Raw genomic sequence first — 27118 nt, forward strand, 5'->3', positions numbered from 1 at the left:
ATTTTACAGTTGGGGGAAATGAGACTAGAAATAGGGAAATTAGCACTTACTACCACATTCAAGTCTATCCCAAAAATCCAGAACAAAGGCAAAAAAAAAAGTCTCCACTTGGAAACTCAGGAAAATTCACACATAAACATGAATGGCACAGGAATTTAGGTGGATGACTTGAAGAGAAAACTGTGACACTGGCCTAAAATATCCCAGTAACTCAATGTTGACAAAGTCTAGAATCAAGGCAAACCTACAATGCCTTTGGCTAAGTGTATTCTTTCTCCCTGTTGAAGCCCATTTATTGGAAAGTTGAGCTCATGTGCTTCTGATTCCTCTTTACTTAACTCATTCTCAAGGTGGTCTGTAATAGACCTTTGATGTGTAAACAGTCTTAGTCCAAAAGCCTCTTTAAGACTTTGTTTAGTCAATAGGAGACACACTGAAACCTTCAGAAATGAAAAATGCAATCTCTGGCTGGACCTAGGCTCTCAACATGGACATTGAGACCACTAGAGATAAGTGATGACTCCAGGTAGCCCAGCCAAGGCAGTATTGAAGACCTGGGTCTGACCTAACCTGCTAGCATCCTGTAAGAAGGCAATTTCTTCCATGGACCTGTTTCCTTATCTGTAAAATAAAGAGGATGGTTGGATTAGACAATTTCTTCCTTCCTTTCTTTCTTTTTTATTATGAATTTGACCATCATCATCAACCAACATATACATTTCCTTTTAAACAGGGGATAGAAAAAGGAGATTGACCTAAACTGCTGTGAATCAGATTAGATTAGAGATCCTCAACCTTTTTTTGAGTTATGGATTCCTTTACAGTATAATGTTATAAAATGTATAATGTACAATGCACAGAATTATAAAGGAAATCAAGTATAATGAAATAGTTCTAAAAAAAATTTTTTTGAGTTCATGAATTCCAGGTTAAAAACAGATAAATGAAATGATTTTCAAAGCCTCTCCTCACCTGGACATGCTATGATTTAAGGTCCCTTCAAGTTCTTAATGTTATAATCAACAATTTGTGAAAAGTGATATGCTAAGTTGGAAACTAAAGTCCCTTGTAAACAGCAAAACATACACAACATCTTCCTGTGGAAAAGGCAATAGGTACAGTGTTACAGAATGCTGGATTTGGAGTAGAAGGACCTAAATTCAAATCCTAGCGTGGCCACCTGTGTGAGCTAGGCAATTCATTTACCCTCTCTGGGCCTCAGTTTCTTCATCTGTAAAAAAAGAGGATGGCAGACCAGATGGCCTCCAAGGTCTTGAAGGAAGCTCTAAATCTCTGGGCCTCTTTTCCACAAGGCTTTAACCTGAAGGCACTATTGCCTTGTTCCTCCAGGCTTTAGATGTATTTCTCTCTCTTTCCTGGTCTCTCTGTTCAGGCCCAACCCAAACTCTGATCATCTTGTCTCCCAAAATTAGTATCACAAATCCTCAGAAAACAGAGGGATCTTTAATCCAGTGCACATGGTCAAGAAGATCAAGGCCTCTTCTTCAAACCCTTTTTTGGAAACTTAGATAAGGCAGAACTCTGTTCAGTGGCTACTCAGCCAAGGAAAAAGGCTCCTAAGTGTGCTCAGAAGATGACCTTCTTGAAGGCAAATACAGGAGAGACTGAGTCAAGGCCTTCAAAGAACAGAAGTCTTTGAAAGAGGAGCTATCTTGGGTTTATATACAGATATATCATATATCATTAAAATAGGGTCTTATATGATAGAATTCCTACTATACATGATCAATGCACACATATAATTATTTCCTCCCCCCAGATTCTGGCTCTCAGGATGCTAACAGTGAGGTAACCCCTTGCATAATTTCAGGTTAACTCTGTTCTGTAATTTGACCGCTACTCTCAGAGGTTTGAGAAATGGGAGTTCTGGAAGGTGAGAAAGGAGGAGTGTCATAATTTGGTTTTTGATTTCTCTCCCTCTCAAAAGTGGGACTCCTGTGGTTTAAATATTTGAGACTTGGCCTATGTGATGAATGGTTATTTCATGAATCATGAGTTTATGTGGTAATTGTATTGGGCTCCCTAATATAGAACTGTGGCTGTTTCTGGGAACCCCTGGCCCTCTATTACAGAGCAGGCCACAAGGATAAACAAGTTATTCCTCTGAGCCTTCTTCCTTCACCTTCAGCAGAAACACTCCATGCTGGCTCGAACACGTTCCATCTCACTCAGGAAGTTATAGAACTGAGGCAGGGTTAACTCTAGGAAGAGAAAACTCAATGTCAGATAAATGCTTCCAATTCTTAAATGAAAATCATACAAAAGGCTGAAAAGTGGCAGATTTATAGTGCTTATGGAATTCAAAGTGATTTTTTCCTACAAAGATAGTTTTAAATGTTTTATATTATTCAGTTAAAATATAAGTTTTTTATGAGCAGGATTCTTTTCTTTTTCCCTTTGTATTTTCAGAACCTGTCATAGGGCAGGCACCTGAAAAATGCTTGCTAAGTAATGGATTTATGAACATGTTTTTATTTCCTCTAACTATAAACTTCTCTAAGACAAAGTCATGCACTATTCATCCTTATAACCCTTAAATGTTTTCCACAAAGTAGGCTTCAATCAGTGTTTATGGAACAGAATTGAATTTTGAAGAATTTTAATTCCTGGCTTCTACCTCTTCTTATTTATTTATTTTTAAGGCCTTACTTTTTGCCTTTTTTTTTAACCCTTACCTTCTGTCTTAGAATCGATACTAAAGCCGAAGACTGGTAATTAAGGTAAAGTGACTTGCCCAGAGTCACACAATTAGGAAGTGTCTGAGGTCAAATTTGAACCCAGATCCTCCCAACTTCAGGCCTGGTACTCTATCCACTGTGCTACCAAGCTACCCCTACATTTCTTTTTGAAAACCTAACCCCCTGGAGGCCAACCAAACTTGTTGATTTCTTGTTACAAACCTCCCTATTATGTTTTCCTTCAATTTGGAAGGCACATAAGTGGACATGGTAGATAGAGCACTAAGCTCGATTATCAGAGAGACTCCAATTCAAATCCTCCCTCGGACACTTAGTAGCTAAGTCACTTAACCTCAGCTTCATTTTCCTCATCTATAAAATGAGATTATTACCGCACTTACCTTGCATAGTGGCTGTGAGACTCAAATGAGATAATATACATAAAAGACTTTGCAAACCTTCAAGCCATTATTATTGCTATTGTTGTTATTGTTATTTAACATCAATTACGTATTTACTATACTCAGAATACTTTTCCTAAAAGGAAAGACAATGACAGTGGTCTTGCTTTCATATTCTTCCCACGGAGAGACTCCTTTACTCATAGGTTGCCACAGATGGTACGACAAATAGAACTTTAGGCCTACAGTCAGGAAAACATTTTAAATCCAGCCTCAGACATTTTAGCTGTGTGACTCTGGGCAAGTCACTTAACCGGTCTGTCTCTGTTTCCTCAAATATAAAACTGAGATGATATTAAAACTACCACATACCTCCTAGATCAAATAAGAGAGTATTTCTAAAGTGTTTAGCACAATGTCTGGCACATAGTAAGTGCTTAATAAATGTTATTCTTCCTTCTTCTTCTTCTTCTAAATGGAAATGCTTATGTAAATGAAGACCCTTAATTTAGAGAAGGGAAAATTAAAGCCCTGAATGGGAAAATGGCTTCTCTTTTAAAACCTTACCTTCTCTCTTAGGATTGAACCTAAGTATCCAAGGCAGAAGAATGGTAAGGACTAGGCAACAAGAATTAAGTAACTTAGAAAGTATATGAGGCCCTATTTGAACCCAGGGTCTCCTGTCTCCAGGCTTTTTGCTTTACCCATTGAGCCCCCTAGCTGCCCTAAGAAATGGCTTGTTGAAGCTCACTGGTGATGGCACTGATTTTTAAACTCAGACACCCTGACTGCCACTCCTTTCTACCCTAGCCTTTTCCCAAAAGCCTCACAAATGAAGAAAAACTAATATGGGCTTGAATCACAGAGAGGAAATCTTTCTGTTCTGGAACAGCTGTGTTTAGGAAAAGGGAGTCAAGACTCACCTATATACACGTTTTCAGTCTGGTTTCCTTTTTTAACCACCAACTTCAACTGATAGAGAAAAAGAAACAAAATTGAAAACTGCTGGCTTTTAATTTCATAGTTCCCTGGAAACATTCTAATGCTTCTCCCAAGCCTAAGCTCCCTAAATGTATCCTACTATCTAGTAATCAAACATTTTACATAAAACTAGGTCCCATTAAATTGAAAACAAGTGGCCTTCTAACCCCACAAAGAATCCCAGAGCTGAAGAGAGCTCAAAGGTCATCTCATCCAACCCAATCTCTCACTAAAGCTTGAATCCTCACTACAACACCAAATGACAAGAGGCCTGTGCTTAAGGTCTGCCATGATGACTGAAATTCATGAAAGCACTTTATCCTAAGAAAATAACAAGGCAAGGATCTATGGGGCATCCTATAAGTATTAATACAGTTTTTTTTAATATATTTTTTTTTAATTTTTTTTTAAACCCTTTAACTTTCTGTGTATTGACTTATAGGTGGAAGATTGGTAAGGGTAGGCAATGGGGGTCAAGTGACTTGCCCAGGGTCACACAGCTGGGAAGTGTCTGAGGCCAGATTTGAACCTAGGACCTCCTGTCTCTAGGCCTGGCTCTCAATCCACTGAGCTACCCAGCTGCCCCAGTATTAATACAGTTTTAAGCTATTAAGTTTAAAAATGTTAAGCACTAAGAATTTGGGGACACCCTATATTTGTTTCAATGAATATTCTCAGGAAATATAATGCAGATTTGATCCTAACTACCTTCATTTTAGATGACTAAATGACAAAAAGCATGCATATTTCCAAAAGTCCTAGGGGTGGGGAATGGGAAAGACTTACTTGTAAAAAAATACTCCCCACTTTCTGCAGTTCACTGCTCCCTGATGTCACTGTGACACAAAAGGAAAAAACATGAGGACAAGAAGTATTGAGAGACTCCTGAAGAGCTCAAAGGCACTCAAGAAGCTTTATTTGAATATGTCTTTTGGGATAGCTTTTGGACAGCAATCTTAGGAGTCAGATGTTCTTTCATGTGTTATTCCATTTTACAGATGAGGGAAAGACTTGGGGAGGTGGAGGACTTTCCTACTGTCACTGAGGATACTTTAAGTGCCCTCACATCAGAATGTGAAGCCAGGTGTTGCTAAACATAAGTGAAGCCACCTTCTCCTTATTTAAGTGGGTCACACTGGCTCTCCAAGGGAAAAGGCAGTTAAGTCACTGGCCCAAGAATTACTGGGAAGATCCAGATCCTACAGTACATTGTTACGATTAAAAATGATAAAGGCTGATATTACTAGAGAAATTAATATTTTAATTGTCATGCTGATAGAGATAAATCGACCACGTGCCTGTAAGAAATCTATTCAAATGCCGCCTCTGCCATTTTCTTCCATATCTTACCTACTCCTCTGTCCCCCAGGAGCCCGCTCAGGTAGCGAAAGAAGATCAAGTCTCAAGCCCGCCCTCTGAATTTAAGTCGAGCTCAACGTTGGTTCCCATTCTCTGACCTAATCACGTCAGGAACTGGAAACCCATTGGATCATGGGGAATGTAGTCTCAAAGTTCCCCATATGACCACAGGAAGTTTGTAAGATACTTTTAAATGGCACCTCCCTGAATTCCAAACACACAACATCTAATGAATCATCAGGGCCAAGTAGGGACATCAAAATTCAAGTTTGCTCAGCTGGCAAAGCAATCACCAGAGCCAAGAAGCTAGAGTTAGCAATAGCTTCTGGGCTTAGGCAGCAGGGTTTCTATTGAATTAGTCCTAACACCCTTCTATGAGAGGGCAACATCTTCCCCATTTGAAGTTCCCTTTCTCCCAAAGAAATTTATCCACTTATCTCCTTCCCTGATCCTTCCATTAATTTAAACCTGGCTCAAGCTAATTACCTCCAAATTTCCATTCCATATCTATAAGCTGGTTGATCATCAATGTCTGTCCTATTGCCCATCGTGCAAGTATGGGAGATTTCTGCTTCCACTGCCAGAATAAAAACAAATTAAAAATCACATGAAGAGAAAAATATTCTTTTTCCCATCCCCTCATTTCGTGAGCACCATCCCCACCTCCCATAAGAGATTCAGGCCTAGGCAACTGATTCAGGAGGAAGGTCTACATGGACCTATCTAGAAAGGGAGCAAGGAAGAGGAAAGAATATATATATTTCCTTTCTTTCCAACATAGCAATGGTGGTTGGCATAAAAATAGTAAAATTCCACTTTTTAATTCTAAAATGTTTGTTGTTAAATCCAGCCCAAGAAAAAGAAAAAAAAAAAAGATGCAAAGAAAGTATCACCTCATTTATATGGAGACAGTAAAGATCTGTAGACAACAATCCTACTAAGTAATGCAGATATTATTTATCTCCTTTTAATAGATCCAGAGGACAGAATCTGAACTTAAAAGCAGAACCCCTGACTTTAAGCTCAGTACTTTTCTGAAGGATAAATTGCCAACGAAGAAACCCCCTCTACCAAAGTAGAGTGTCCAGGTACCTGTCCCACAACTTCTTTTTTTTTTTTTTTTTTAACCCTTGTACTTCCGTGTATTGTCTCATAGGTGGAAGATTGGTAAGGGTGGGCAATGGGGGTCAAGTGACTTGCCCAGGGTCACACAGCTGGGAAGTGGCTGAGGCCAGGTTTGAACCTAGGACCTCCTGTCTCTAGGCCTGACTCTCACTCCACTGAGCTACCCAGCTGCCCCACACAACTTCTAGTCTTCAAAGATTTCAGGGCAGAGGACAGAAGGAGAAAAACATTGGGATTCAATGACTTCCCCCAAGTCACACAGACAGTCTTTTTTTTTTTTTTTTTTTTTTTTTTTTTTTTAATCAGAGATTGGGTTTGAATTTAAGCCTTCTTAAGCCCTGCATCCTGCCAGGAAGCCTCTTTCCAGGCCTCTTTTCTAGGATTCTGTGTTATCAAATGAAAACCATGAAGCCAACAGAAGTGATATAAAGTAGTTGACTGTTTTCTCCAAATCAGTATTTTTTCTTTTACAAAGTAAAACATGAATACCCACATGAATGAGATCACAGATGCATTGAAGTATTGGAAATAAAACAAGAAATCTTAATTAATCCTGATTAAAAGGAATTGAGATACCTTCTCAGAAAAATAAGTGGCTTTCTCTTCACCGAGCCCTGAGGGGAAAAAAGAATGAAGATTAGCATAATAAAAGGCACCAATCACTTAATATTTAGCAGAGGCAAATAAAGGGCCTACCCAGAGTAATGAAATCTGCTCTGACCTGCTCAGCAGTCATATTCTTCTTCAAGGCACCTAGGAAGCAGAAAGACAAACTTGTTTTAAACCTGGGAGCCATCAGCCTTTGCAGGTTTAATGTGTATCCTGGGCTATGCAGGAAAAATCCGAAGAAATACAAGACTCAGACATATAAAGGGCTTAAAATCTAAAAAGAGAAAGGAAACAGGCAAGAATTAATGACAATTTATTTCAGCTGCTACATATTAAACAACGTACAACACACTGTGTTAGGCACTATAGCCTACAAAATCCAAGGATCCTAGGACTTAGAATTGAAGGAATATATAAGATTATCTGGTCCAACTCCTTATTTTACAGAGAAGCAAATTAAGGCTTAGAGAAAGGAAGTAATCTGTCCAAATGAATAAGTAGCAAGTCTTGAATTATAATCCAGGGTCAAGGATGAATTATGAGCCTGCCACATGAAAGCCCTAGTACAGATAGAAAAGTAAAATGACCTAAACTGACTGATGCCTTCAAGAAGCTCATAATAAACCCACGAGTGGTTAAAGACAAAGAGTTTGCTGTGGGAACTGACTTTATGCAGGGTACAGAACTGGGGCTCTGTGTAAGTCAAGTTTCTAGTCCTAGTGACAAGTCATTTCTCTTCCCTGGACCTCAGTTTCCCCCTCTGTCAAATGAGGAAATGAGCCTTAAGTGTAAAGGGAGTTAGAGAAAGAACTAATATCATTCCTTAGGGGAGGTTTCCTAGAAGAGATAGGAATCTAGCCAAGTCCTTGAAGGATGACTATCATGAATAGGTAGAAAAGAGAATGGAAGTGGGATGAGAAGAAATCATCTATAATAAAATTCAAAGCAAAGTGGCTTACAGAGGAAAGCAAGAAAGGAGATTTTATGAGACTTAAATTTTATAAATTATACTGAGCTCCTAATCAACTTGTAAGAAAGATCACTCCCTTCTTTGTAGATTCTACTTGTTTAAAGATATCAGCTGGATCCTGTAGGAATTAGACTTGTGGTTAAACTGTCAACCCTCTAGCCAACAGCAGCTTAAATTCAAAAGTTCTTTCCTACTGGGCTCAGCCAAGTCATTCCTCTAAAGCCTTGGGGACCAGTCCCTGCTGAGTCTTCAGGCTTTTTTCTGGAGTTAGGTCTAAAGGCTGAAATTTACAAAGCTCCAAGTCTCTGAAGTAACGTTGGGGACAAAGTGTTTATAAATGTCTGTACCCTCTCTAGGCTTTGGAGACCAACTTTTCAACAAAATTCTAAGTAGAAAAGTCACTGCCTGGTGACAATGCCTGGTGGCTTTGCCACTGGCCTCTTCCCAAATCTCAAGAAGAAGATTAAAGGGGCAGTTAGGTAGCACAACATATGGAACTGGGAAGAGCTGGATTTAAATCTGGCCTTAAAACACTTCCTAGCTGTGTGACCCTAGTCTAGTCACTTAACCCCAACTGCCTGGCCCTTACTGCTCTTCTGTCTTAAAACTGATACAAAGACAGAAGGTAAAGGATTAAAAAAAAAAAAAAAAAAAAGAGGATTTAAAAAACAAGAAGATATAAGGTCTCATTGCCCCCTCCCCTTAATCCTCCAACACAAGACAGGTCTATGACTACAAACACCCAAACAGAAACCACTTAAACAAAGAGAGGAAATCTTTTACCTCTGAAATCTGACAAGAAAAGGAAGTCCAAAGTGGAGAAAAGCTAAATATCAGGAAATGCTATGTGCATTTGGATAACCTCTTCAGGTTCAAAGGAGTCAGCTAACAGCCCCATCTAAACTCCAAGGCACTGGGTGTCAGTGGGGCTACTCCGGAGGGTGTAACAAATTTTTCATAATTCCTAAAATTTGCCTTTGCAGTGAGTTTATTAAAATGAACTTATGAAACTGTTTTTAAGGCACCATGCTAAGTAAATTCTAGAGATAACAAAAATTAATAGTCTTGGCTCTCAAGAGGTTCACACTCTAAATTGGGAAGATAGGACACATAGGAGGGTTCAGTAGCAGAACAAACAACAAGGGCTCCAAGACCTAAGGTATAGCTGCAATCTGTAAAGAAAGGCCAAGATATCTTCCAGGGGCACTAAGAGATCTGCCTCATAGAAGCAGCCCACCACCCATGGGAAGTGAAGAGTAAGCCTAAGGGTCTAAGTGGAGAGGGATTTCTGGGTTCCCTCCATAAAGGGTAAGGTGCATTGGCAGGAAAGTGGAAAATAGATGGATAGTTAAGTTCCTCACTAAATTTCTGGGAGTCCTATGCTTTCTACTCTTTGTTCATTGATGAAATCTTGGTTGAGTACCTACTGTGTACATTACACTGTGCCAACAGCTATATATAGGGATTCAAAGAAAATCTCTATCCTCATGGAACAGCCTGGTAGGGATGTTAAGCCATATACACTGCCAAGAACCAAACAAGAGATTTCATTGATGATATAAGCTCTCAGATTTAGAAATTCTACTAAGGCAGGTCAATCCTTTGATCTAGAACTTAGAACTTTAGACTGCCTAAAGCAATGAGAAGGTAGTTACTTGCTGTGTAATTAGAATTTTCTTCCAAGAACTCTCTTTCCCAGCTTCCCATTTTCCTTCTCATGTTACATGCTAATGTAGGAAGGATATATTTTGATGTAACCCCACCCCTTGCTCTCTCTTCTTCCCAGAAGGAGGCTGTGGAGGCTGGGGGAAAAGCTTGGCAGGAGAGTTTACTCATGTGGTCATACTTAAGCTTCGTACTTCTATTTTTTACTTATACTTCAAGTGATTACTAATAAATCTTATAAAATACAATACTTGGAGTTATTGGACATTAATTTAAATCTTACATTGTCTAGGGTCACACAGCAAGTACATCATGTGTCAAGAGGCAGGACTTGACCCTTTCTAGGACCCTCACTATCCACTACCTCTGAGCTAGATTAAATATAATACAAACTAGACAGTACACACATAAGATTAAAGTGGAATCAGAGGGAGATATCTTTTGGAGGAGGGAAGTTGTCAGTGTTTAAAACATCAAGGAAAAGGTGGAATCTGAGCTAAATCTTGAAGAATCCTAAAGATCTTTTCTTGAGTCCTCCCTGATGAGGCAGCATAGGGGAGATCTCTGCTTGATAAGAGTATGGGCAAGAAAAGCCTGGTGCCTGTCCAGGGAATGGAAGCGTAATCCAGTTTGACTCAAATACAGGGAGAGTAGGTTTGAATCAGACAGTCATAGGCTTTGGAGTTGAGATTTTATTATATATATAATTAATATTGTTGTTAATATATTATTGTTATAATAACATATTAATATCATTATTATATTATTATATATCTGAGCTTTATTTTTCTAGTCAGGAACAACAAAAAAGGTTATTTCTCTGGACCTTATTTACTATAATTAGAGAAGGAAGGTACCTACATTATGAAAAAATTCAAGGAACAAATATGTGTTACTTTTACTCTCTTCTAAATCAACAAGTAAAAAAAACTTACTCTGTCTGGGTTCTTTCTCCAAGCAGGGGCATGTAAGAAGATATTAAGCCTAGTGCAATGTTCACAGTAATAAGTGGTTGACTTGACTAAGACAAAAAGGAGAATGTGGGTCTCAGTTTACTCATTTGTAAAATGAAGATAGAATTCTTAAGGTCCCTTCCAGTTTTCTTAAAATCCTATGTATGGGAACACTAAAGATTATAAATTATTAAATTCCACCAGAGAAGGAGAGTTAAGATTTTCTTTTCCTAAACATAGATGGTTCTCAATCTTAGAGACAGTTAGATGGTGCAGTAGATAAAGAGTGCTGGACCTGGAGTCATGAAGATCTGAGTTCAAATCAAGCCCTACATAATCCTCAGCAAGTTATTTACCCTTGTGCCTCAACTATAAAATGGGGATAGCACTCCTCCCAAGGTGGTGGTGAGATATTGGTAAAGCACTTCTCAGGACAGTGTCTGGCTTAACACATGGTTGTTTCCTTCCTTCTTAGGTAGTTTTGCAGGAAGTTACAGAATACTGAACTAGAAATCAAGACAACTGGGTTGAGTTCCAGATTTAATACTAACATGATCTTGGGCCCAAGTCATTTAACCCATTAGAGCATCAGTTTTCCCATCTGTGACATAGGGCCTGTAATACTTGTCCCACCAATCTCATTAGGCTATGGGGGATGAGTTAACAGAAGAGATTACTAGCATGAGCCATTACTAAAAGTTTCCTAAAGCCTTATTTTTCAAAGATGGATTAGCTTTGGTCAGAATCCTTGGTGCCAGAGTGAGGGTGCAGTGAGAAGTTAAGGGAAGAATAAAAGATTTTGCTTTTGTTAAAATATGTTAGCAGGGGCAGCTGGGTGTCTCAGTGGATTTGAGAGCCAGGCCTAGGGGCAGGAGGTCTTAGGTTAAAATCTAACCTCAGACATTTCCTAGCTATGTGACCCTGGGCAAGTCACTTAACCCCCACTAACTAGTCCTTACCTCTCTTCTGCTTTGGAACCAATATAGATTATTGACTCTAAGACAGAAGGTAAAGGTTTTGAAATTTAAAAAAGATTGTTAGCCAATAGTGTTCCTCAGGTCATATATCTACATAACCTTGTTTGGTGTAACAAGGAAAGAAGAATGCCAATGCAAGGCTATTGAAAAAAACTTCAGAGGGTAAAGGGAAGAGGCAGAGACAAGAGACCCAGCCGTTCAAGAATTCAATAAACGTATACAAAAAACATCACTTTGTGATGCCACATAGTTCAGTACCTAGTTTAGCCTCTTAGAACCCTTGTTTCCCTTCTAGATTCAGCTGTAGGGCCACTTCCTTTGTAAGGCCTTCCCCAATTCCCCCAGCTAAACTAGAAATTCCTTTATATTTATTTTGCATTAACTTATCTTTGTTTAGTTTGTTCCCCCACCAACCTCATCCCTAGGCCAAAATAAGATTCTTGAAGTCAAGTATGCACTTCTATTTTGATCTTTGTTTCTCAACTCCTAGGGCTATGCCAGACACTCCCTTGGGATCTATTAACTGCTGGATGAAGTAAAAAAAAGAGAATTGAATGTGACTGGCCTTCCAGCTAAGCATTTCCTTTGAAAAACAAAAGGTAGGGTTTCTAGAGAACACAGGGGATAGAGTGCCAGGACTGGAGTCATGAAGTCTTGGGTTCATATCTGGCCTTAGACACTTCCTAGCTGTGTAACCCTGGATAAGTAACTTAACACTGATTATCTAGTCCTTGATACTCTTCCATCTTAGAATTGATAAGACAGTTAAGGGTTAGTGAAAACACCACCACCAAACGAAAAGGTACATCTATGGGTAGATTCTTTATGTCCGGGAGTGAGTTTTAACATTTATCTTTTAAGCAGAAAGAAAACTCTTTTTTACAGTTTTTTTAAATCTCTCACCTCAATGTAATGCCTATGACAAAGCAGGTATAATAACTCTGTTGAATTAATTTCTTCCAGCAGCAGTGAAGACCTCCACAATAGCAGTCTCAACTCTGAGGATTCTCATCAAATAGTTACTAAAAGACCAATACTAGGCATAAAAGGCTTCCAATTGTACAAATATCAATCATCCCCATTTAATACAGGAATAGAATGTGTAAGTAACTTGCCCAAGGTTATAAAGCTGATGCTCTTTCTATAGAACTATGGGCAAAGTGTTAAGAATATACAGGAGAATAAGATGAGGGTGTGGAATTTATTCTAGCTAGAAAAAAAGAATATATTATAAAAAAGATAAAAACAAAACTTTTAAATCAAGCTGTATCTTCTTCTGTAAGGAGAACAGAAAAAAGTCTGGGCTGTTATAGGCTAGAAATTATAATGCTTGAATCTAATGAGTCAAGGATGTTCCAATCAACTAAACTTCTCCTATAAAAAGCTGAAAAAAATGCCAGTTTCAAGTTCAGATGAATATTTAGCTAGCCTTCTCCCTTAGAACAATGAATGGTTCATTGATAATTTAGCCTTGATTTTAAAAAGACTAGTGGATGAACTGTGAATATCATATAATGGTGTCAGTCACTCAACGTTTATTAAGTGCTGACAGAGTATAGGGCACTATGCTCAGTGCTAAGTGATGTCTACTTATAACAGGAACCCAGCCTGCCTCCATAAAGTTCACAGTCTAACAGGAGGATAAGAAACAAAATATAGAAAGCTATAACCCACAACATTATTAGATAAAATAAATACCCACAAAATGATACATGAGGTCCAAGGGAAAAGGGTGTTACAAGTATTTGGAAAAGTGGGGAAGAAGGGAAGGGAGAAGCAAAAAAACTTTTTTTGGAGAAGGCATTTCAATTATGCTTTAGTGAAACAACAGAAGTCCATCAGAAAAAGAGGAACATTTAGTGCTTAAGGAACAATGAAAACAAAAGCCCAGAACTAAGAGAGCACCAGGCAAGTCTAGGTTAGCTGGGCTTACAGGTCTGTAGAGCTCCTGAATGAAGATAATAAGGTTAGAAAGGGGGAGAGAGCCACCTAGCTACCTAGCAACGTGACTCTTTCTTGGCTGACAAAAAGGAGCCACTAAAGATTTCTGACAGAGGACTGGCTGGCATTCCTCCTCATAGTGACTCAGTATGCCATTTCCATGCCTAACAGAATAGAAGCTCCTTAAGGGCAGGGAATGTTTCATTCTTTGTCTTTGTATCCTCAGTGCCTATCACAGGATCTGGTATAAGATGCTGAGTCATTTCAATCTTTGTGATCCAATTTGGGGGTTTCTTGGCAAAGATAATAAAGTAATTTACTATTTCCTTCTCCAACTCATTTATCATATAAGAAAACTGAGGCAAACAGGATTAAGCGATTTGCCCAAGGTCACACAGTATCTGAGGCCAGACTTGAATTCAGGAAGAAGTTTTCCTGATTCTTAAGCCTAATGCTCTATCCACTGTGCTACCTAGCTGCTCCACATATGTCTGGCATATAGGAAGTAAGCACTTAATAAATGCTTGCTGATTAAGTGAATACATAAGTACATAGTCCACCTACACAAAAAAGTCAGCTATGGTCTGGTGAAGGTCCTGGCCTGCTCCTCTTGCATTCAATTTCAATTCAACCACTATTTCCTAAGGCCTCACCATGGAGACCTTAAACAATTCCTGGTCCCAAGAGGCATACAGTTTCTTAGGGAAACAAGTAGCAAAAGGAAGATTAGATGATCAAAGTGAAACAATACAGGTACGTATACATGGAAGTAGAGAAGAGTCATTCATTCAGCAAGCATTTATTAAGCACCTACTATGTGCTAGGTGCTAGGGACAGGGAAGCCCCTTCATTCCACTCCAGGGTCCTTACATTTGACTGGAGATCTCTGGGCCAGAGGTATGGTAGGAAAATCAGGTGGGAAGTATGCACAAGAGTTTGAGAGAGGGAAAAAATAGCCTGATATAGAATAAAGAATCCTGGATTGAGTGTTGAGAGCTCCTTACTCTGACAGTAACTCACTGAGTAATCTTGGGTAAATTTTTTTTACTCTTTGAGCCCCATTTTTCTCTACATTAAAAACTAGATAATTGGACTTAGGTCGTTTTCAAGCACTAGACCAGTGATTCCCAAAACGGCATGCTGCAGCGATCCAGGAGGGTGGTGATGGCCACAGGTGCATTCATTTTTCCTATTAATTGCTATTAAAATTTTAAAAAATTAATCTCCAGGGGGCTAAGTAATATATTTTCTGGAAAGGGGGCGATAGGTCAAAAAAGTCTGGGAACCACTGATCTAGTCTCTATGACTGGCTAGAGACCAGGAAGTCAACTAGAGAGCTCTTCTCAGAGCTAAACCAACTATAGTGCGGAAACATGGTAGTATATTACTATATCAAAAGAAACTATGAATACGGGGCAGCTAGGTGGCTCGGTGGAGAAAACACCAGGCTAGAGTAGGAAGGTCTCTTAACTCCCTGAGAAGTCTGTTAACCCCCATTGCCTAAGCCCTTACCAATACACAATACTGATTCCAAGGCAGAAGGTAAAGGTTTTTAGGAAGGAAGAAAGGAAGGAAAGAAATCAAGAACTCAGAGAAGCATGGGAAAGTTTACAAACTGATATAAGAGAAGGGCAATTTGGAAAGTCATATACACAATGACAATGATGTTAAAGGAAGAGAGCAAGAAAAAACTAAGAACAAATACAGGTACAAACCAGGGTTAGTTCCAAAAAGAGGGGAAAAAATGCATCTCCCTGTTCACCTCTTTGCCAAGACAAAGTATTTACTAATGTGTCATACTGCATGGATTGGCAGAATTGGTTGATGTTAATTTTAATGAACTGCCTTTTATAAAAAAAAAAAACCCTTACCTTCTGTCTTAGAATCAATACTAAGAATTTGGTTCCAAGGCAGAAGAAAAGTAAAGGCCAGACAATTCGGGTTAAGTGACTTGCCCAGGGTCACACAGTGAAGGAAGTGTATACCTAGTTGCTGCCCCCTTGAATTGCTTTTAAAAAAAGAAAACTTGTTTTTTTAAATGGCTTGAAAGATGACACCAAGATGGTAGCATCACAAGAAAGAAGTATAGTTGAGCTCCGCATACAATTGGGCATAGGAATACATTTCATTCAATAGGAAAATAGGAGGGAAAGGGAAAGGAGAATTAGAGGGAGGGATTAATCCTAAACAAAACAAAGCTAACCAAAAACATACAAAATATTTGTAGCAACTCTTTTTGTGGTTGCAAAGTACTAAAAAAAAGGGACTGCCCATCAACTAGGCAATGTTCCTCACATATGACATTCCATCTCTCATCTCCTTGCCTTTGCCTTAGCCGTTCCCTCTTCACCTCCATCTCTTAGACACCTTGGCTTACCCCCAAGACCTCACTCAAAATTCATCTCCACAGGAAGTCTTTTCCTAGGCCCTCTCCTAGCTATCAGTTTCTCTCTAAAGTTACTTTCTCCTGACTCTATTCATCTTGTATGTATCAATCTATACACAAGTCCCCTCCATAAGAATGAAAGGGACAGGGAAGTTTTCTTTATAAGGTTCCTCCAACCCTAACTCCACCTCCACGCACTTAGCACATTGCCTAGCACATAATCAGCCCTTAATAAATGCACACTGACTGTCTGATGGAAGTGAAGGTTGATGGAGATTAAGTTTATTACTAATGATGTGGGGCCCAAATCAAAGCATGTGAGTTAGGCTTTATATTAAAGGTAGACATTTAACAAAGGGGTAAGGGAAGGGGCTCTAGAGAAGGAATACTCTGAGAAAGGGCATAGCATGAAAAGCCCAAAGAGCATAAGCAGGGAAAAGAATCCAGCTTGGCTAGAATAAAGTAAAAGAAAGGAAGCAGGGGGCAGCTGGGTAGCTCAGTGGATTGAGAGCCAAGCCTAGAGACAGGAGGTCCTAGGTTCAAATCTGGCCTCAGACACTTCCCAGCTGTGTGACCCTTGGCAAGTCACTTGACCCCCATTGCCTACCCTTACCACTCTTCTGCCTTGGAGCCAATACACAGTATTGACTCCAAGATGGAAGGTAAGGGTTTAAAAAAAAAAAAGGAAGCAAAGTGGGCAATGGGTGAAAAACTAGCATGGCACTCAGGATCTGTAATGCTAGGCAAAGAAGTATGAATTCACTTAGTAGGCAATAGGGACCTGCACCCCTGAAGAGTCATGGCACACAATTAATTCTCAGAGATAGCCTATTCTAATATACCAGATATAGAGGAATAGATCTGAGAATTAAGAGGCTCACTGATAGTTGAAGTAGAGAGCAAGCTGGGATTGATGTCCAGGTTGCTAACTCCCTGCACCATACCTTCCTTCCCAGATGTGATGGGCCCAGATCTTAGAACAAGGAAGATAAATTAGCAACATGTGATGGATGGATTGGATGGAGAGAGGGTGGTTTGGGGAAATTCCATGTAAAGGCAATTTTAATAGTCTAGGTGGGAAAGGATGAGAAGACAGATGAGAGGATAGAGGTAAAAGACATGGCATCCATAGAATCAACAAGACTAAGAAGCCATCAATCAGGAAACAGCTGAACAAATTATGGTATGTAATAGAATACCATTATACCATAAGAATGGATGAAAATGATAGTTTCAAAGAAACCTGAAAACACTGTATGAACCAATGATGGGTAAATTAAGCAAAACAATTTATACAATGGCAACAACACTACAAAGACAATTTTGGAAGGCTTAAAGATGATCATAAATGTAATGACTGTGATTCAAGAAGACTAATGAGAAAGCAGCTGGGTGGCTCAGTGGATTGAGAGCCAGGCCTAGAGACTGGAGGTCCTAGGTTCAAGTCCGGCCTCGGACACTTCCAGCTGTGTGACCTTGGGCAAGTCACTTGACCCCTATCGCCCACCCTTACCACTCCTGGGCTAAGGACAGGTCCCTAGCCCGGATGAAAAAGGAGGAGGGTTGGGTGTGGGGCTAGCAACCCCACCCTGTAAAAACTACATCTGCTAAAGAAACTGCAACCTAAAGTAGGGGCAGCTGGGCTAGCTCAGTGGATTGAGAGCCAGGCCTAGAGACGAAAGGTCCTAGGTTCAAATCCGGGCTCAGACACTTCCCAGCTGGGTGACCCTGAGCGACCCATTGCCTACTGGTTGTGGCCCTATGCTCCTAGAATGGAGTCCCAGGATAAAAAAAAAAAAAAAAAATGAGAAAGCATGTTACCAACCTCTTAGTAGAAAAGAGATGGATTCAAGATAAAGAATGAGATTTTTGGACATGGCCAATACGAGAATTTGTTTTGCTTGACTGTACATATTTGTTTAAGGGTTTGATTTTTCTTTACTTTCCTTTTTTTTTTTTTAATCAATTGGAGAACAAGGAAGGTGAGGAGAGAAAATAAATGATTGATTTTAAGAAATCTTTTTTCCCCAAAAAAGATTAGAAGCCTAAAGAATATATGAATGATGAGGGAACAAAGAGAAATCATTAAGTTTCCAACATGAGAGACAGAGTGAAAATTAATGGTAATAACAAAAACATCAAGGGCAGGCAATATTCATTCAAAGCCCTATCCTACTCACCATTGGGCACTAGGAGAAGGCTTTTCACAATATTCTTTAAGGGCCCAAGGCTGATCTGATTGGTGGCAGCAAAATCAGATAATTTAGCCAGGAATGTTTCAACCTATAGCATAGAAAGAATACAAACAAACCCCTTAACATTTTAAAAAATAATTGTTTTATGATCTTAAAAATCAAACACAAACATTTCAATATATAATGACCAAAAAAGAGGACCATTTATGAAATCATGAACTTCTTTGTACAATTTATTTTTTAAAGAGTACATTAAAAGGTGGTAGCAAAATTGCTTATGTTCCCTTCTGAACTTTTCTTTTTTTTATTTTGAAATGTTTTACTGATGCTATTTTCTCTTCTCTATCACTTCCCCATAACTGCCCCCACTAAAAAAAAAAAAAATCTCTTGTAATAAACAAATATGCTTTAACAAAAAATTAGCCATGTCTGAAAATGTATGTCTCATTCAATACCTCTAATCCAGGAATTCTTAACCTTTTATATCACGTATTCCTTTAGTGGTCTAGTGAAGCCCTTCTCAGAATAATGTTTTTAACAGCATAAAATAAAAAACATAGGATTACAAAGGAAACCAATTGTACTGATATAAAGATGTAATTCTCTCTACAGATCCCCAGCTTAAGAGCCCCAGCTCTAGCCCATTATCTCTTTGTCAAGAGGTAAGAAGCTCTCCATTACTTTCCAGGCTGTCCAGACCAACAACAGCTGCCAAATCAAACTTTTCTGGTCATCAAAAGTAAAGAACCTTACCTCCTTGGGTTGAACCAAGAAGTAGAAAATCACTTCGGTCAGTGCTGCAAATTGCTGTGGAGATGAAAACAATAGTTTCAGTATACTTATCTACTGAATCAGATTCCTGCTTCTACTCCATTCTTGAGCTGCAGAATCTCAAAAGAAAAAAAACAAGGCAGGACCTCAGAACATTTGCAGCCCCAAACATCAACAATCTCTTCCTCCCCCTCCTCCTCCTGGCTCATTTCCCAAACCAGCCTTTTCCTCCAACACCCTGAAATCTCTTCCCAAAAACAAATTACCACCTGCATCTAGTTCAGTGAAGGAACGTTATTTTTAAAAATAGCTCATCATCACCAGGAAATATTGACACAGCAGTTGCTGCTACATAAAGCTGTGAACTGAGATGAAGATTCATTCTCCCTTCTGCTATAGGATACAGTACCAGGACATCTATTGTTACATTACAAGGCCAGAGCTTCGACTGTCACCTCCTTCAAGAAGGTTTCCTCATGCCTTCCAGCAGAGTAACTACAAAGAATGTAGGATTTAAATCAAATTAGAGGATCTAAATTCCTTCCAACATAGAGTATTACAAAGAATACTGGATTTAAATCAAATTAGAGGATCTAAGTTCAAATCCTGGGGTAACTGAACCATTAGGATTATAGGATCACAGATTTAAAGACAGAAAGAACTTCAGAAACCATCTTAGTCCTTAACCTCTCTGGGCTTCCTTCCAGCTGTAAATCTATATTTCCCTTTGATCCACCCCAGCTGAAAGTAATCTTCCCCCCCCCCCAATTGATTTCTTAGTGTTTCTCCATCTGTGGGCATGAGATAGTCAGTAGAGGCTTAGGTTTGAATACCTCCTGGCATGAGCTGTATGACCATTAGCAAGCCACATAAATGTCTCTGAGGCACAGTTTCTTCAACTATAAAACAGGGCTAAAACTAATTGTAGTTATTACCTCAAAGATATGAGGATTAAATGAGATGACAAATGAATGTAAAACACTGTTATTCCCATAACTGACCACAGGTTCCTTGGTCAGAGACCCTTGGACCTCCTTTACCCCACAACATATAGAATACATAGTCCACAGTTGATAGAACAGGTCCTTGATATATGACTACTAAATGGATAAAAGAATTGCAAAGCTAGAAGACCCTAAAGGCCCTCTAATCCAATCCTAACTATAATATGGCCGAATGACCTTTCCTAAAGGCTTTTGGTGATGTTCAACGGTAATGCTGCTCCATTTTTGGATAGCTTTATAACTTAGTAAATTTCCCTGTGCTGATCTGAAATTATCCTAGCAAACTTCCACCTAGTATGTCAGTCAGACAGTAAAACTAGCTTGTATTAAGTGCTTACTATGTGCTAGACATTGTGTTAAGCTCTGGGGATAAAAAGAAAAGCAAAAAGTGGTTCCTGCTTTCAAAGCAAGAAACAACATGCAAACAACTATGTACAAACAAAAAGATACAGGCTAAACTGGGGGTAGTTTCAGAGGGAAGATACTAGGGAGGGACTGGGAAAGGCTTTTTGAAGAAAATAAGACTTTGGATGCCAGGGAAATTAGGAGGCAGAGAAGACAAGGGAGAGTGTTTCAGGAATGGGAGTCAGCCAGTGAAAATCCTCAGAGAAGGAAGATGGAGTACCTTGTTCCAAGAACTGCAAGAAGGCAGGCATCAATGGATTAAGGGAATGTGGAGGGGAGTAAAGTGTAAGAATACCAGGAAAAGGAGAGGCCAGGAAAGGGCCATGGTGTGAAGGGCTTTGAAAGCCAAAAAGATAGGTCCTAGCTCTACCAGAGTCAGTACAAAAAGTTCATTTTCCAAAGAAAAATCTAATAACTGAAGACAGTGATCATGATGCCCTACCCCTTAGTTTGCTTCCCTTATAATGAAATCAACAAATACAATCTTTATTAAAATTAATTGATGGGGCATCTGGGTAGCTCAGTGGATTGAGAGCCAGGCCTAGAGATAGGAGGTCCTGGGTTCAAGTCTGGCCTCAGACACTTCCCAGCTGTGTGACCCTGGGCAAGTCACTAGACCCTCATTGCCTACCCTTATCACTCTTCTGCCTTGGAGCCAATACACAGTATTGACTCCAAGATGGAAGGTAAGGGTTTTAAAAAAAAATTTAATTGAGAAGGAACATCTGAAGATTTGGGTTTGAATTCTGGAGAATCTACCTGCTTTCTTTTCAGCTCAGCTCAAATACCACGTTCTGTAGAAGGCCTTTTCTTATCCAGTCCAGCCCCTGTCACCCCAGCCCCTCACCCCACCTTCATCCTGGGAAGTAAGATTTTAGAAATGGCAACCTGGCAACCACTTCTGGAGGTGCTGTAGCCCCTTAGAAGCCATGGTTAAAGAATACCAAGCAGGGTGGGGAAATGTCCCCAAAGTCCTTGACAATGTCAAATAGTACAACATTAGAAAGAGTTTTATTAATAGAAATAGCATCAAAGTGGGGAGGGAACTGCTAGAATCTCAGGGGTTGCATTAGATAGTAAGCAATTGGGCAATGACTTAAATTGTCATATAAGTACATAATGGAAAATTACTGCAACTTAAATGACAGAAGAAATAATTTCAGAGAATCCAGGATAATATGAACTGATGCGAAGTAAAGTACGCAGAACTAGGAGAATAATTCATACAAGGACAACAATATAAAGAAAAATAAATCTGAAAGGCTTAAGAACTCTAATCAAAGCAAAAGACCAATGTGTCTCCTGAGGACTTTGCCTCCTGTTAAAGGCAATGGACAGAAGGTACAAAGACATATCTTTTCAGACATGGCCACAGAAAGGATTTGGTTTGCTGGACTTTATTTGTTATGAAGGTTTTCCCCCTTTGTTCCTCTCTGTTAATGGAAAGGGTATTGTTGGAGGGGAAAGGGGAAATAGTGGTCAGAAACTGTGATGTCAAAAAAAAAAAACCTATTATAGCATTTTTAAAATCCAAAGAGAACAGATGGAAATTCAAAAGGAAGCACAGCCAATCAGGGCAGTTTTGAAAGTAACATACAATTTATTGTATATTTTTTTAAAACAGCTACCAGTATGGAATGGAGATTCATAGTTTCAGATGTATGGAAAGACCTTTTTTTTTTTACTATTTGTTCAGAATTAAAAAAAACAAAACAAAACACCTTAATTACACCAGTGAAATGCAGGTTTCAGCAACCTAAGAACCAAATGCCCTTTCTTTCTGTCTTAAGGCTAAAAGCTCCTTCCTAAATTTGACTTGTGTCTCCTATTGGAATATCAGGTCCGGAAGAGCAAAGAGTCTTTTTGATATTCCAGGTGCTCCACAGTGTTTTGAACTTAGGAAAAACTTAAATGCTTTTTCTTCCTTCCTTCTTTCCTTCCTTCCTTCCTTCCATACATTCATTAGAATGTAAACTCCTTGAGGGCAGGGACTGTTTTTTTTCCCTTTCAGTAACCCCAGTGAGGCACCAGGCACATAATAGCACCTAAAATAAATGTTTATTGGTTGATACAGCAGGGCACAGTAGTCTCACTAGGAAAAACAGGCTTATTATACTTGCTTTATTTATCTCAGTGGGTGGTGGGAGCCTCAAATACTATAATATATTAAGCTAATAAGACAATTATCACTTGTATTATCTCTCAAATAGACTGCAAACTCCTAGTAGGCAGGAAAAGTCTTCTCCACATTCATTTCCTTTAGGAATAAACTCACAGCCAACACGTGTTAAGTACTCAATAAATATTTGTAGAATGAAAGACAATGTTGAACACGATTTACAGCCTTGAGGTGTTTATTCCCTCAGGGCTAAGCTTCCAGTCCCCAAACAAACCCAAATCCAGAGCCAACTTCAGGCCCAAATACCAGAGAAAGCTTTCTATATGATGAGCTAAGGTTTGGAGATATGTCCAACCACTCTGGAAAACTATTTGCAATTACGGGAGCAGAGTCACTTAACTTTTCATGCCCTTTGACTTGGAGGTCCCACTGCTAGTCATATATCCCAACGGTATCAAAGACTGAGAAGGTCTATTTTTTTGTGCCAAAATATTCACACAACGGTTGTGTGAGAAACACACCCATGTTTGTAGCAGGGTCTCACCCAAGAATGGGAGACTCAAACTCTGTTCAATCCAGAAGTAAGAAAATAATTTTATTTGAAGAAGAGGTTTAAGGAGGTATAAATAGCCTAATAGCTTATGGAATAGTTTGGGAGCTAATCAGGTAGCCTCAGGGTTGATATACAAGTCCAGGGGCTAGTAAAATAGCCTCTCTGGAGCAGATGGAATAAGAAGCTCTCCAGGTGTGGAGTAGCAGCTTCCAGATCTGTGGATCAGGGTTGGCAATTTATTAAGGTCTGGGGGCTAGTTTCCTCCCTTTTTTACAGAGAAATCTTCACCTTTCCCGAAAACCCTGAAAAATGGGCATGGCCAAATGCAGTTGGTTTGGGGTTTGGCACATATGTCATAGAGAATAAGGAGCATGTGTTGGTTTGGGAGATTCTTCTGGAATGCCAGAGTCCCCATTGCGTGGGTCCCTTGTTCCCCATTGTCCACCCTGTCATCATTTGTAAATGTGGAAGAGGTCTTGCTGCCCTTCTTAAATAAGAATATGGGAGGGGAAGGATATTGTACACTGGAGGCCACTACAGGTAACTAATTATGTCTTATGGTTCTGAACTAAAATAAATATAGAACAATGAGTAATTAATAAGGCAGATTAGGCACAAACCTGATGCCCAGTACAGAACATTACAGACCCAGTTTACAGAATGGGTAATTGATCCCTCTGAAATTCCTGCTTGACTAAGGTTTTACATTTGATGCTTAAACAGTGCTAACTGGTGAGAAAATATAAGATTTTAGAGGATGAGAGTCTTGTTCCTATTACTATCCCTCACTGTCAGCTGTCAGCCCCCATTACTATGAGCCTGTGTGGGCAATACATCAATAAGCATTTATTAAGCAACTAGGCAAGTACTAGATGGGGATACAAAAACCAAAGTGAAAGTTTCTGTCCTCAAGTAGCCTACATACTCTCCGGAGAAACACAAGTTGGAGGGATGGGGGTTGATGATAGCCTGAAGTAAGGTAAAGAGTAATTAAGTAGAAAGAAAGAATGTGGAGACAATTTGTGAAGACTTGTCAATCAGTTGGTTATATGGGGTGAGCTTTAGGGACTGGAAAATTATTCTAAAGCTACAAACCTGCATAACTAGGAGGATGAGAGAACATCCAACAGAAATAGGAAATTTGGAAGTGGAGTGGATTTGAAGGAAAATATTGTTTCCTGTAAAAGAGATGAGACTCAAAATACAGAATTTGGGGGCATTGCCAATGTAGAAACTTGTTTGGCTTGACTATTCATATTTGTACAAGGTTTTTTTGTTTTGTTTTGTTTTTTGCTCTTCCCCTACCCTCCCCAATTGGAGGGGGAGAGGGAGAGAAAGAAAAAATAAATGCTTGCTGATTGGAAAAAATAATAATTTAAAAAGAAAATACTGTAAGTTGCTTTTGAGATATCAGCGGGTCACAGAGGTTGAAATATCCAATAGGGAGTAGACATTGTGGCATAAGAACTCAGGAGAAAGACTAGAGATGGATATATAAAAACGCTAGATAACATTTATTTCCTAGGAGATTCAGGGGGTTATGGGTATAGAAATTCAGCTCAACTACTACCTCTTCAAGAGGACTTTCCTAATTCCCCTAGATATTAGTCATCATCTTCCCTTCCCCAAATTATTTTGTATATATTTGCACATGAAGATAAATATAATATACACTTTCTTGTTTTTGGAATAGAGTATATTTCCCTTGAATATAAGCTCCTTGAGGGCAGGGATTGTATTTTTTTTTTTAACATTTTTTTTAAACCCTTAACTTCTGTGCATTGGCTCCTTGGTGGAAGGGTGGTATGGGTGGGCAATAGGGGTCAAGTGACTTGCCCAGGATCACACAGCTGGGAAGTGTCTGAGGCCAGATTTGAATTTAGGACCTCCCCTCTCTAGGTCCAGCTCTCAATCCATGGAGCTACCCAGCTGCCCCCCAGGGATTATATTTTTGCATTTATGTACTTAACACCCATCATCACCTGAAACATAGTAGGCTCTTAATAAATGCTTGCTGACTGACTAGTATTATATATTCCATCTAATGAATAATTGTAAGAAGATTTTGCTTAACTGTTTTTGTTACAAAGTTCATGGGGTGGGTTGGAATGGTAGTACATTAAAAAATGACTGATTTGTAAAAACAAAGGAATCTGGGCAGCTAGCTGGCTCAATTGATAGAAAGTCACCAGGCCTGGAGTATTAGGAAGACAGGAATTCAAATTTAACCTCAGATACTTCCAGGTTGTATGACTCTAAGCAAGTCACTTAACCCCAATTGCCTAGCCCTTACAGTTCTTCTGCCTTAGATTCTAAAACAGAAAGGGTTTGGGGAGGTAAAAAAAAGGAATCAATAAATTGTTCATTTTAAAAAGGAATTTAGATCTCAATTTTTATTTTCGGCTAGAAATAGTTTATTCTCATATTTAATGCTTGGCTGTATTTTGTACTTTAAATAGAATTCTCCTTGTTTTCATTAGCTTAATATTATCTAAATTTTCATAGAAAAGCTGTATCAGACAATTGGGGAGCAAGACACCATCACTAATAGAATACTGAGGTATTTGCTGATGGATTACAATACAACTTTCATTCCATACTCACTGTGTGCAAAAGCACTGAGAAAGGTTTTGTAGTAATGATGTCTGGCATCTCAATTAATAGGACAACCTTTAAAATACAGTATTAAAAGATTATTACCTATACTTTACAGAGAGGGAAACTGAGTCATAAAACTAGCAGAGGGAATAGAGATGAATGAACGGATTTTTCCCTGTCTTTAAGCCCAAAACCTTTCCATTCAATCAATGCCTTTCTAACAAGGCTGCCTTTGCTCTCATTAAACTGACAAACAAGTTAGAATCATGGAACTTCAAGGGCTGGTAGGGGTATACGGATTAACTAAATTATAAATTCTTAACCTGCTGTCAACAGACTTCTTTTAAAACTTCTGATAAGGTATTTTTAAAATTAATGAATTTTTAACGTTCATTTAAAAAAATCTGAGTTCCAAATTCTCAATGATTCTTAATACAATTGGTTTCCTTTGCAACCCTCTGTATTTTATATATTTAAAAAACATTTCTGAGAGGTCCATAGGTTTCATCTGACTGCCAAAGGTGTCCAGGACATACAAAAAGTTAGTAGCATTTATAAAGCACAGTAAGGTTTGCAAAACGCTTTACAAACATTATTACATTTGATTCTCACAGCAATCTTGTGTGCTACTATCATCCCCATTTTACAAATGGAGAAACTGAGGAAAACAGGAGTTAAATGACTTGCTCAGGCTCACCCAGCTAGCTAGTGTCTGGAGTGTGGGTGTAGATTCAGGTCGGCCCATCTCGAATCCAGCACTCTCCTGCTGCCATCTGGCTGCCAGTAAGAAACACTACCTAAAGTCAAACAAATCCTTCCTTGTATAGGGCTCTTTTTCTGTAATGGGCTAAATTTGGGGGAAGGAAGGCAAAAAACATAACCTGGCCTAACCCAAGCGCCTTGGTCCTGGTGGGGTTTACTCCCTTCCTGTCTGTTCAATTCTGCCCGGACTCCAACGTCTGGTCGCACTTCACTGTCTCTAAGGTGCCCCCCAGTCGTCCTCTGTAGCTCCACGATATATATAAACACGGGCTCCCCCCTTACCCAGATCCTCTTCTCCCTTCAGTGGCTCACTGCTCCCCACTTCCCCATGCCCCTAAAATCTCTTTGGCCTTGGCTTTAGTGGTTTTCCCCAGGAGTTCACAGGATCAAAGATTCGGGGATGGAAGGACGCTCGCTGGATCTCGTTTTACAGGTGAGGTTCCCCAAGGCCCTGAGAGGTTAAACGACTCGTTTAAGCCGACATCGAGCGAAGCGTGGCAGGACACCGATAGAAGCCCCGAGGCTCCGACATCAGACACCGCGCTCTTTGCAGAACCAATCCCCCCGTACGACAGACGAAACCCCGCCTCCCGGCAGCTTCGGCCAACCCCCCCACCCCCACCCCCACCCCCGGCTCCACTCCTC

The 27118-nt window shown here is 39.4% G+C and overlaps 1 protein-coding gene across 1 annotated transcript in view; it reads right to left on the bottom strand.

Annotated features, from left to right (window-relative positions):
- Positions 1-334: 334 nt before the first annotated feature.
- COMMD7 (COMM domain containing 7) overlaps positions 335-27118 on the bottom strand; it is a 31947-nt gene continuing 5163 nt past the window's right edge. Inside the window, exons 2-10 of the mRNA XM_044664298.1 lie at positions 19015-19068; positions 18247-18349; positions 7262-7318; positions 7142-7179; positions 5927-6017; positions 4868-4917; positions 4024-4072; positions 2144-2222; positions 335-621 (exon numbers count right to left, since the gene is read on the bottom strand). Of these exons, the coding sequence (XP_044520233.1) occupies positions 2146-2222; positions 4024-4072; positions 4868-4917; positions 5927-6017; positions 7142-7179; positions 7262-7318; positions 18247-18349; positions 19015-19068 (519 nt within the window). The 3' untranslated portion in view covers positions 335-621; positions 2144-2145. The remainder of the gene's footprint in view (positions 622-2143; positions 2223-4023; positions 4073-4867; positions 4918-5926; positions 6018-7141; positions 7180-7261; positions 7319-18246; positions 18350-19014; positions 19069-27118) is intronic.

The sequence above is a fragment of the Gracilinanus agilis genome, chromosome 2 (genome assembly GCF_016433145.1).
Source record: "Gracilinanus agilis isolate LMUSP501 chromosome 2, AgileGrace, whole genome shotgun sequence".
NCBI lineage: Eukaryota > Metazoa > Chordata > Mammalia > Didelphimorphia > Didelphidae > Gracilinanus > Gracilinanus agilis.